This window comes from Helianthus annuus, chromosome 1, assembly GCF_002127325.2.
Source record: "Helianthus annuus cultivar XRQ/B chromosome 1, HanXRQr2.0-SUNRISE, whole genome shotgun sequence".
NCBI lineage: Eukaryota > Viridiplantae > Streptophyta > Magnoliopsida > Asterales > Asteraceae > Helianthus > Helianthus annuus.
In genome coordinates, this window is record NC_035433.2 from 122600182 (window position 1) to 122613166 (window position 12985).

Here is a 12985-nt window from a genome sequence, read left to right on the forward strand (position 1 = left end):
CAAATCAGATGTGCATGAAGACTATGACGCTTAAGTGGTGGAACCGACATCATCACCCATGATGGTCATGTGAGTTTTCCATGGAAACAGGTGAATTTGTTGATTTTTTTAATCCTGAGCCTCATAGAACTCTCTGTGCGTGAAGCTTTGGTATCCTTTGCAAAATTATATGTTTATGACTCCGACTCATTTTCAGGCGCTGTAATGGTTGCTTGAGCCCTCTATATTGTAAAAGTCTTTGTGTAAAACCCTTTTTGGTCGGGTCAGAAATAGAAGATGATTAAATCGACCCTTTGCGTTTTTTTAATGGGTGAAAATGGTTTTGGTTTCGGTGTGGACGGACAACTACAGTTTTTATCCGGTTGAAATGGGTGTGGTCAGGTTGGGAATAAAACTGAAGCCAAATCAACCTGTTTACATTTTTAGAACGGGTCAAGATGGGCTTTGTTGAGTATTAATGCAATATTGCAAACCATTATATATATATATATATATATATATATATATATATATATATATATATATATATATATATATATATAGGTAGAGGATCCTGTAAAAAGTGATCAAAGTGTAAGAAGTGTGAGAAGTGTATTATAACACTATATATAATACTATATAACACCATATAAACACCGTATAACAATATATAACACCATATAATACCATATAACACCATGTAACACTATATATCATTATATAACAAATATAACACTATAGGTTGTCTGATAGCATGTCTATGATAGATGTATAGTGTTATATTTGTTATATAATGATATATAGTGTTACATAGTGTTATATGGTATTATATGGTTTTACATATTGTTATACGGTATTTATATGGTGTTATATAGTATTATATATAGTGTTATAATACACTTCTCACACTTCTTACACTTTAGGCCCTTTTTACACTATCCTTACCCTATATATATATATATATGTTTAGGGTCGTATCAACATTTTTACAAAATCATAGTTGCTCCCATCTAATTATTCACTCTCTTCCCTATTGGTTTGAGTAGTAATGCAATATTGCAAACCACTGTGAACACCATCAACCGTTTTATTAGCTTATGCTAAAGTTGTGTTTTTTAAACAATCATGTTTATTAATCAACAAATTTTTCGTATTCTTAATTTTCTAAAAAATATTTTCTTTGTGTATTAGTAAATAATGTTCATTTCTACATGCATTTTGTGAAGATCGGTGATTTTTTATTGAATTTCGAACTAGGTTGTGTTGGATTGGGAGTAGATGTTATAGTTTTTCTTCGAATTTGTGAACAAATTGCATCCTTTTTAATATGAATTTGTGACTTGAACTCCATGATTTGAATATGTTAACTCGTAATATGTGAATTTGTAACTTGCTGGAATTCATAATTTTCAGGTCCAATTCCTAATCACACCTATAGTTCACATATTCAACCCATCATGCAAAGAAGCAAGGGAGCAAAATTGATTTTGCAACATCAAAGAATTTTGCAAATCCACATGGGAGCAACTATGATTTTGTAAATTGAAGGCGGTGACAGTGATGATAAGTTGCGACCATAACACACATATTAACGACAATCGGCCGAATATAGCTTTAAACTAGCCCCCGCTGCATTGCGGCGAGTTCCATTTCTAGTTGGTTATGAAAAAGGAATTTGGGTCAAACCGTTAACTAGAGTTTCAACAAACCATAAACCACGTTAGTCGGGTTTCGTGGGTCAGCTAGATTGGATAGTTTTATTGATTTGATAGTTTAGCACTTCAATTTTAATAATTTAGCGGTTCGTAGTTGGGTGGGTCGACTAGATTCGATAGTTTTACCAGTTTGATTGTTTAACGCTTCAACTTTAATAATTTGTTGGTTCGTGGTTGTGTGGTCAGCTAGATTGGATGGTTTACAGGTTTGATAGTTTAACGCTTCAAACTTAATAATTTGGTAGTTTGAATCGGTTTGTCTTTTCCTAAAATTAGTAGTTTATTTTGAAAATTCTAAAATATAGATGAGAAATTTCGTACCATATCAATGGTACCGACCAAACATACACTATACAATATCCAGTTATGAATTTTATTCAATTTTGGTATCAGTACTATTCGTTATGGTACAGGTTCGGGAATTTAAATGGTATTCTATCATATTTGTACCAACCAAACATATACAGTACTTGGTTTTGGTTTTAGCTAATTTTTGGTATTAGTACTATACGGTACGGTACCAGTACCGATCTCATCCCTATTATAAAATGATAAAGATGGGTCATCTTTATATTATAATATATATACACATACATACATACATACATACATACATACATACATACATACATACATACATACATACATACATACATACATACATACATACATACATACATAAGAAAATATTCTATAAATGAAGAAAAAATCTACAAATAATAAAGGTTAAATGATCGATTCCATTTACACAAATAGTTTCAAGTAAAGTTTCAAATATGATCGAACCATTAATCAAACCGTTTAAATCTGAATCTGGTTGGCTTGCTTTAGTTTGGGCAGTTTAACAGATTTCAACGACTTATGACTCATTCCCTCTACCCTCAAATATTTAAAAGCGAGACATGACGCGATCCTATATGGTTTTTTATATGTTAAGACATATGTGTTATCGCCACTAAAAGTATGGTCTTTTATATGTTAAGGCATATCATCAGTCTTTTATATGCTAAGAAATATGAGTTATCGTTGAAAGTAAAATCAACATATAATGGTTAAATGGGGACTAAAGGAAGAAGGCATTAATTTGAGGGCGATCATGTTGTTCCCGCTTGCAATAATGGTGGAAGGCCAATACAAAGCCAAAAGAGGATGTCACACTATAATTACACACACACACATGCCATGAATACTTACCCTTTTAAATACTATTTATTTCTTCACCTTTGCTGGCCCTTTAAGCAAAGCAAAGCCCATCTTGCTTATCAAATTTCCTTCCTATCGATAATACAAAGATTAAATTATAATCTTTCCAATTATACATGTATTCATTACTTTCAATTACACACGAATTGTTTAAACATTAATCATTTAAAAATGTCTATAATCATCTCAATTGTGAATATCTTCTAATCTAAAAGTTTCCAAATAGTGCAAAAAAAAAAAAAAAAAAGGTTGTCTGAATATTATTAATTAAATTGTAGCAAAATCAATAATTCTGAGCTTGCTAGTGGGTTAAATAATTTTAATCCTGCTAATAAAATTACACAATTTTTTTTCCATTGCCCTCAAAGCTTAGTGATGGTTTTTCCCCACATCCTCCTCGAAGGGACGAAGGGTACTAACTGGGTATTGTTCGTGTGTTGACGGATTACCCTGTGCGTACAACACATGCATCTGAATACGCGGGTTAACATGAAAACAACACTCTTTTTTGAATCCTAGTGCTAGAAAATTGTAAATAAAACAAAATTACAAATGTGTATGAACCAAATTACACTTTAAACTATAAATCATTTTAGTCTTTTACTCATATTTTTTTTTTCTTCTAATCTTATCATAAAATAATCCATCGGTTTAAGTCATGACATAGTACATGTTTAATAATAAAGTTATAATAAGGATTTCTCTAATACACTTTGTTTAGCTAAACGTGTACACAAATTTTACCTACAAGTAACATGAGTCCTCAAATATGAATGAGGGTATCACAAATCACATTTTGGGTTCGTGTTATTTCAGAATTGAGGGGTACATAAGTAATTAGCCACTAGTGTATTCAAATTAATGTAAAAAAGAGACAAATGATTTGGCTCCCTTTTATAGAGTTTAATGCTATCACAAAAATTGAGGCTGAAGCAACCACCAATACACAAGAATAGATCACCTGTCTCTATATATATATACCAATTTCTTGAAGCATTTGAGTCACACTAAAGCATAAAGAAACCTACAACAATAAAAATGAATTTCCTACTTGTTTTCCTTAGTTTTCTAACCATCATCTCTTTCACAACTACAAAAGCTCAAGATAGAGCTCCTCATGGGCTAGTTTACGAAAACCCGATGGCGTTCTCGCCATCTGCCTACAGTTTCTTCCATCCAAAATCAAACCCCCCAAGCACCCAAGGCTCGTGTGACGAGTCTAGTTGTGCACCGTTGCCCATAGCGGCTACGGTGCAGTCGAGTCTAGCGGAGGAAAGTAGACCAAAAAATGAGAAGAGTGACAATAGAGTTGGAGCCGGTGCCATTGCCGGTGTGATATTTGGTTTTATAATGGTGGTTCTTTTAGCCATGGGTGTGTTCTATGTTGTGACCAATCGTCGGGGTAGCTCAAGGGGTGAAAGTACAATTCTACCATCGGTTTGATTGGGTTAAAGATGAGAGTATAATTTAGTAGACTCGTATCTTTTGTTATTCCATTGGGCATTTTTTATTTCAATTTGAATTGAGATGTATCGTAATTATTAGTAATTAATGCATATTTGTGTGATTATTGATCCCCAATAGTTCAGGATCTCCCTACAAATGTTCTAGAGTTTAGGATGCATCAAACTCTTACGTTAAGCCTCTAAAAATGGACTTAAAAGGATCATTTGGGTCTACTAAAATTATATAAGGCGTAAATTTAGGTCAACCACATATTAAACAACGAGTTAATTTGGTCGACTCAAATTAATAAACATGTAAAAATGGGTTACTCACAAAACACTTAGACCATGCATAGTCGTTGGGGCGAATAATGCCTCACCCTAGGGCGTTAGGCGTTTTTACAAAAGGGGTGTAGTGAGGATGTGGGACATTATGTTAAATGAGATGTAATATAATTAAATAAAACAAAAACCATCAAAAAATTTTATTGGATAAAAAATAGGAAGATGGAGGATGATTGGACAAAAAATGGGGGGCAAGGCGTGATTTAAATCACGCGAAAACAAAAAAACTGACCAATCACGCCAGGGGGCGGCATGGGGGCTTGATCGGGTGTTTTTGGTTGCTTTTTTTGAAAAAAACCACGCCCATTACGGATGGTCTTAGAGCAACACCCACAACCATTGCTTGTCGCTACAACCACCAGCGTCTCCTACACCTACGCGACCACCATTGTTGCGGCCCATCTGAACTAACACCACCTTCTCCTAACACCACTACCGGCAACACCATGTTGTCATCGCTACCATTGCTGTCACCACCACCATCACCACCTTTATCACCGCCATTGTTGCCGTCTCCTTTGGTACCAATACCCATTGCTACTAGCACCATGATAGCATATATAGTGGGTGAACCCATTTAAATAATTTTTTTCCTTTTAAAACGACTTAATTTAAGCTAAGCCTAATTTAAGATCGTACCAGTTTCTACTAGATAGTGATGCTTTTTATAAAACATCCCGTTTGACACAAGCTTTTTCACTCAAACCTGTGTTGACAGATACTAACCCGACCCAACCATTTTCCAGGCTTATTTTTAAGTTGGCAACTTTTATAAGATTTGCCTTTTTATAACGTCATATACAGTGCCGGACCCAGGAATTATTTGTTGAGGGTGCGGATGAGGTGTTCAACCATAGTTTCAAGGGGTGCCGTCAGGTTTTTTGGCTAAAATATACACTAATTTTTTTTTTCAAGGGGTGCGGCCGCCCACCTTAGCCAAAAGGTGGGTCTGCCCCTGATCATATATTTTTTCTTGTTCAAACCGTCAAAACCAATGGTAAACGGTTCGTCAAAAAAAAAAAAAAAAAAAAAAAAAAAAAAACAAACAAACAGACTTGATTCGGTCTTGATAAAATTTTCTCTGTTTCTTTTAAATTTCTTTCTAAATACTCGAGTGTGATTTTGAATTAATTGTAGGTTTCATTTATACGAAGGTAATCATTAGGTCGTATTGGTCATGATTCAAAGTTTTAAGGAAATCATTTCGTTAGATTATTATTAATCCCACACACAAATTATCAAAAAGGATCAAGTGTAGGCAACTTGTATACCAATACCACAATTAATTGGCAAGTAAAAAATATTGAGCTCAAAACAATAGAAAGATAAGAATTTTAGAAATAAATTGAACTAGAACTACATAAAAACCTCAAATTTAGGTTGATTTTTATGTAATTATCATACATATGTCTTTGTGTTCCTTATAAATAATAACTTCGGGTCGAACCCATAAACACATCAAACTTTGGGGGTTGCGGGTGGATATATTTATTTTTATATATTTCCTTTTTTCATTTAAGGATGTATATGTGAATATTATAATGCGGGTTGAAACCAAAAACTTAAATTGGGGGATTTTTGTCAACATAAGAATACATGTGTTATATTTGGGTTCATGTCAGGTTTGACTTGCCAACTTGTTAACACGACATGTATTACACTACTAGCACTCTGCCTAGAGAAACAGATCACTATCGCCATGATCGACCTACAATTAATGTGAAAAAAAAAATCACAAATGTAACGTATAAGTTATAACCCATATTTACATGTCATTTATTGTAGGACATGGTGCATTTTTGGCTCTCTAACAACTGAGATCCAATATGCACTCTCGACCACCACCGACGTCATGTCAACCGATCCAACCACCCAACGCAAACATGCCGCCATGATCTAACCCCTTTTCAAGTTTCAACCTCCCCCACTTTTGTTTTAGGGGCAGATTTGCACCATACTAAAACTAATTGTGCTATGATGGGATTCATAGTGAACTCAAGAAGTCAAATTTGGTGATGAAACTGGGAATTGGGTAAATGCTGATGATTTCCAGTGGTAGCTAGCTGTTAACTGTTAACCAACCAAATTGGTCAATTCTGCCAGAAAGTCAAACGCACTGAATTTCAATTCCTGAAGTCAAATGAACCAACGTATCAGAACGTTGACATTTATTTATTTCTACCCAAAAAGTCAAATGGAACAAAATGATATAATCCTCGTTCAAAAGTCAAAACGGCAAAGTGGTATAACTCATTCTATTTTTTTTTTTTTTGTTTAATGAAATAGCTGCTGATGAGGCGACGTCGGAATCACCTGACCGAACATAACATACAATAGCACAAACATCATGCTCCGACTCCATAAGGACGTCCGACCAAGAGGATTTTTTGTAGCTAACTCTGGGCCCACGCTCATAACCGACTGATAGTGACTGGTCTGGTCATAATTACCCATACCACGTCAGCATTGGCAAGAAACATTAATGTGCCGTCTAATTTATGTCCATTATGTGGCGAATTGCCAGAGTCGGCTGAACATCTCTTTGTATCATGTGAGTTTGCACAGTATATATGGCATTTGGTCACTCTGTGGCTCAAAGCACCTCCATTTTTTGCCTTCGACATGAAAGATTTGCTCAGTTTTTACACGTTTTTGACTGGCTCTGCGAGGTATAAAAAGGCTGTGCATGCAGTATGTCTAACATCTATTTGGGCCATTCGGAAAATACGAAATGAGGTGGTTTTCAACGGGGTTACGATTCAGATTCAAAAGACTATGAGTGATATAATGGCTCTTAGACTATCTCCAATGCTAAGGGCGTCCTTAGGCGCCCTTAGCTGTCTAATCAGATGTCACGTCATATCCTTATAAATCCTTACAAATCCTTAAAATCACCCAACTTTACCTCCAACCATATAAACATCCTTACATATCCTTACATTTTCCACATCATCACCCATTTTTTCTTTAAATTTAACTACTTGAGTTATTAAAATGTATTTAAACCATTAAATTATTATAAACAATTAATATAGATAAATACGTAATATAAAAATATAAAGTAAACTAAATTTTAAAGAACATAAAAAAGTTTCTAAACAGTTAATATAAGTAATATCAAAATAAAAAGTAAATAAAAACATATATTGAAGTTTTATATGAAATTGAAGTTTTACCGTTGAAATAATTTATTTGTTTTAGAAATTGAAGTTTTAGATGAAGTTGATAAATGCATGGCTTTTAATAAGTTAATTTAATACTTCTTCAATAAAATTGTCCAAAAAGAATACTTCTCCAATAAATCAAGGAGTGAAAGTAAAATCATAATATAGTGAAAATGACACAATAACCTATGTTTTTAAGCCCTTGCAGAAGGATGAAGTTTTCAGATTTCTCCACATCAGCTATGCTCCAATGCAACTCAAAATTTGGATGAAGTCCATGTCATCTCGGGCATATCTACGGATATACCGTTGAAGATAGTCTTAGTTTTTTGTTGGTCGTTAAAAAAAAAAAAAAAAAAAACTCCAAAAAAGGGTTATCAACACTGTCTCTCTCTAAATTCTCATACCCTCATACCCTCTCACTGACTTCACCTTTGTACCTCTCTGATACTTATTCTCACGCCTGAGCTTGCTCACAGAGAGGCTAACTGTGTGTTCTTCTTTCTGTGATCTTATACAGGTTGCAGACAATCATCATAAGACTCATCCGTGTCCTAGTACGAGCTGCTAGTCCTCAAGTCTTCAGCTGCCGTTGTATCCTTTTACAAAAAAATAAAACAATTGCTTTGTATTTTCTTTTTATACGATTCCATAAATCTTCCACAATGACAATTTGGATTTCCTATACATCTAGATGGGACCCGGGGGCGTCCGACCATCCGAACTTTTCGCTCAGTAGTGTCCGGCATGTAGTTTTCGTATAGAATTTTTTAGGTATATACTTTTCGACCACCCGGTTTTATAATTTTTTTAGGTATATACATTTTCGACCCACAGTCAAAAATCTGAAGCTTCGTCACTGTATGCATATATGTAAGTGTGTGTATATGTGAATGAGTGTAGTATGGTGAGATACATATTGTTAGAGAGAAATGATAAAGGCCTTAATCTAGTGGGGCAATTCTCTTTTATAGTGAAGCATGGGGTTGAATACTAGTTGTGTACGATTTTACTCGACCCAAAAATGAGTGAAGTATTAAATATACATCATCAATTTTAATGGATGCTACTAAACGTTCTTCTTACTTACAAACTTAGAGGAGACCCACTATTAAAAAATATTTGTGATAATTACATATACAATTGCAGTTTTTAACATAATCCTTGCGTTTTCTAGTTCATCGGTAGTATCATCAAATGTTACGTTTTCCCTACTATTCGTTGATTTAACATGTGAAGTCATTAACCTATGCATATTCAAGTCACGTCGCGTCGTGGAGAGGTCGGGAGGGTGAGGTATGAGCATTGTGCGGTTGAGAGGGTTTGGGTCCTAATTCATTTGAGGTGTGGTATAACATAACTTGAAACATTTTATATATAATAAAGTTACAAAAAAAATATATAATTCTAATTTGGATTTTTGGGGTCAAATTGGTTAAAAAATTAGATATTCATGACTCGATTTGAAAACCAGAAATTTGAATTCAACTTGGTCTCTGAATTTAACCGAAAAACCGAAACCAAATTCGAATTTAGTTCAATTTGAACTCTGATATATCAAGTCTAATTCGAATACCGAGCACCCTGATTGCTTGAATAGTTAGAATTCGATTGTGCAAAGGGTCAGAACCAACCCAACCCACCAGTAGCGAAAACTCTTTTATTGATGAAATTAGGAACCACGAAAGCCTATATAGTTCCGGGTCCTAATGGGTTTGATATGTCAATTAAAGGGTCTGATGGGCCATAACCATTTTATGAAATGGGCCTTTGTAGGGCAAGTGAAACATGGTTAGGCCAGTAACACTCAAGTGCAATTATTGATTATTCTTGGCTTGTAAATACATTTGTAATGTAATTGTAGTTTTGAAAACCACAATTCAATTGTTGTATAATCAGCATTCAAACCATAAATCATATATGAATAAACAATGACCGTGCAAAGGGTCAGAACCAACCCGACCTGAACACTCCAGAACCGAAACCCTTTTATTGATGAAACTGGAAACGATAAAGTGAACACTAGGAATGAGCTTGGTACCAACCGGTAATGGGTACCGGTACTCTACAGAAAATACCCGGTACGGTACCGGTAGAGACCGGTATTTGAAGGTAAACCCCGGTACCGAAAACACTAAATGTCAGTACTGAATAACTACCGAAAATATTTAAGGTTCAAGAAATTCGGTACCGATACCGATTCCAAACCAGTACCCAATACCATTTGCTCATCTCTAGTAAACACCTTAAATAAATACAAAAAGGTTTGAATCCGGTTAACGGTTCCAATGGTCCATAACCACAACTTACCCAGCCCAATGATGTTGATATTTTTATATCATTTCATGAATAGTTAATGTACTCAATTTTATATCAACTAGCAATAAGGCCCGCGCGCGTTGCGGCGCGGGTACATCGCAAACGTCGAATTAATTAGTTCAAACATTATGTGATGTGTTAACCATATGAAAGCACGCGTTTCGACATATCTTATTGAACTCAATGTAACCTATATAAACATTGTGATTAGTTCAAAACATAAAGTAAATCAAATTTATACCATACAATAATAACGTATTATATGTGACTCGAGTCATACATAGAAAATGTAACGTGTATAACGGAAAACCTGACACGTATAATCAAAAGATATTAATTAGATCTTTTGAAAAAAGGAAACAAAGAAACCACAATTTGACTCCACTCGTTTAGAAACAAAATTTACAAAACATTCATAAAATTAACCACGAAAACATATTATATTTGACCTTGCTCGTTTCCCAAAAAAGTTTACGACACAACGTACACCAACTCGAATTTATACCAAAACGCAAATAAAAATATGCTCGTAAAAATGTTTTTTTAAACGAAAACGTATTATATATGACCTGACTTGTTTCTAGAAAAAGTTTACGTCAAAACGTAGAGGAAATCGAATTTATACCGACACGTATATAAAAATATGCACGTAAATTTTTTTTTTCTTAGACTAAATTGCATAAATCATCCTTTATGTTATACCTAAACTGCACTTTATACCTTTCACTGTGAAATGGCAAAAACCAACCTTTATGTTCATGTTTTGTTACATTCTATAACCTTTACAACTAACGTCGTCCGAAAAGCATGTGAGGGCTTTTTAGTCATTTTACTTCTTTTAAAATTTGTTTTTATTTAGAATTAGCGTTAAACTTGAAAAGTATTAGTAAAAAACATAATAGGTTAAATACATTCGTAAAATCGTGCCAAATAGCACTAATGTCACGCCACTGTCAGCGACCACCAACATCAGAAAAGGTCAAAAAAATAAAATAAAAAAAGTAAAAAAATAACACTGAACGAAAAACCAATGTAAAATCGTTGAACCACGCACGTCCGTTGTGGCGTGTTAATGCGAAGAAATTAGACAGAAACGTAAAACGCAGAAGATAATAACTAAGTCGATCTAGGACCTGCACGTTGCGACGAACTTGTCAAACGGAGAAAAATACTGTCAAACGGTAAAAAAACAGACGAAAAAGGGTAAACCCCACACGCACGTTGCGACGTGTTAACGCGCAAAATTTAGAACGAAGCGTAAAACGAAAAACATGCGAGAGATGAAAAGTATGAGGGACCAAATTGAAAATAAAAAAGTATTGGGGTTAAATCACAAAAGATGAGAAACTTTAGATAAAAGGTCAAAAGGCTATTGGGGTTAAAATTCAAAGAATAAAACCTTTAGGTTAAATGTGGAAATTGCATTTTTTTTTTTTTCTGAAACTACCCTAAGCCATAAGTACAACTCTCTATCCACAAAATTGTTGGAAATTTGTAGTGTGGAAATAACTATTCAACTAGAAATTAGTAATACATTATTTCTTACATAAAAATAATATATATTAGATACAAAATAAATTAACAAAATCTATCTACCAATACTAGAACAAAAATTCAAATTCATAATCATAACCATAAGGCACCGGCCTGTTTAAGCACCGGAATCAACTCACCGGAAATATGCATCGTCATCACCTGATCCAATCCACCGAACATCCGTCCACCGATAAACACCGCCGGAAACTGCATATTCCGTCCATTTTCATCCCCAATCATCTCAATTTCCTTCACAACATCATTCTCCTCATCTTCTTCAAACTCAAAGACGCTAGGGTTGACTCCATGACCGTTAAGCAGCCGTTTCACCACGTGACTCATGCAGCATCCGTGACGGGCCAACACGATGACGGCGTTTTCCGTCACGGCGTCTCTGACGGCGTTTTTTGATGATCTGTTGAGTTGTGTTGGTGGTTGTGGGTTGGTTGTGTTGTGGTGGGTTGATGGTAGGGTGTATGTTTTGTATGGAATTGCTTGTTGCATTTTTGAAGCTTTTTTTTAGAAAGTGTGTGTGTTTGTGTGTGTTTTAGTGTGTGTGAGGGTGTGAGGAATTTATAGGAGAAAAGGGAGGGTTGCGTGATGTGTTTCTGGTGATATGAAAGGGTCAGTCGTCAACGGTTACGCGGTGAAGATGTTTTGAGGTGAGGTAAACGTGACATCATGAAATATCTAGACACTTTAATGTCTTAAACAATATTTTAGTCTTATAACATTTATTTGATTTTTTTAACGGTTAACGAATCGTTTAAATGGGCTATTGACGAAATTCACCACATTCGGATACACTCGTCTCAGAACCATAGAAAACCCTAACCTAGGGCCGAAGCATGTGAACACTTGCAGGGCCGGCCCTAAGAATTCATGTACCCTGTTCGAGCTCGAAAAAACGTGCCCTCGGGCCTTAACGAAATAAATATTTAAACTAGTTTTTCATACAACCGTGAAGCGTTGACAAAAATATAGCATTCGATAAACAATGCAATTAACAAAATACAAAATATAGTATTCGAATGAGTGTCGTACCGTAAAAACTAATAAGCTTATAACTAACCAATGATTCATGAAGCCCTCCTTGCATTCTTGATAGCAAATTGGTGAATTAACTCTTCACAGTTTAAATCATACCTGAATTCAAAAAAAAAAAAAAAAAAGAATACGGGCCTGAATTTGACAATCGTTTTTGTATAAATTACCAACAATTTAGTCTTCAACACAACAGAAAAAGGGCATGAATTCGACAATAACTAATCGCCTAAAC

The 12985-nt window shown here is 34.7% G+C and overlaps 2 protein-coding genes across 2 annotated transcripts; one reads left to right on the forward strand and one right to left on the reverse strand.

Moving 5' to 3' along the window:
• Window positions 1-3935: 3935 nt before the first annotated feature.
• LOC110928491 lies at window positions 3936-4340 on the forward strand. Its single transcript, XM_022171507.1, has one exon. The coding sequence runs from the start codon at window positions 3936-3938 to the stop codon at window positions 4338-4340; it is 405 nt and encodes a 134-aa protein (XP_022027199.1).
• Window positions 4341-11682: 7342 nt separating this feature from the next.
• Window positions 11683-12267, reverse strand: LOC110873114 (glutaredoxin-C9-like). The gene has a single exon (XM_022122040.2). It carries the CDS (start codon window positions 12208-12210, stop codon window positions 11797-11799), a length of 414 nt encoding a protein of 137 aa, XP_021977732.1. The 5' UTR covers window positions 12211-12267; the 3' UTR covers window positions 11683-11796.
• Between the last annotated feature and the right edge of the window lie 718 nt (window positions 12268-12985).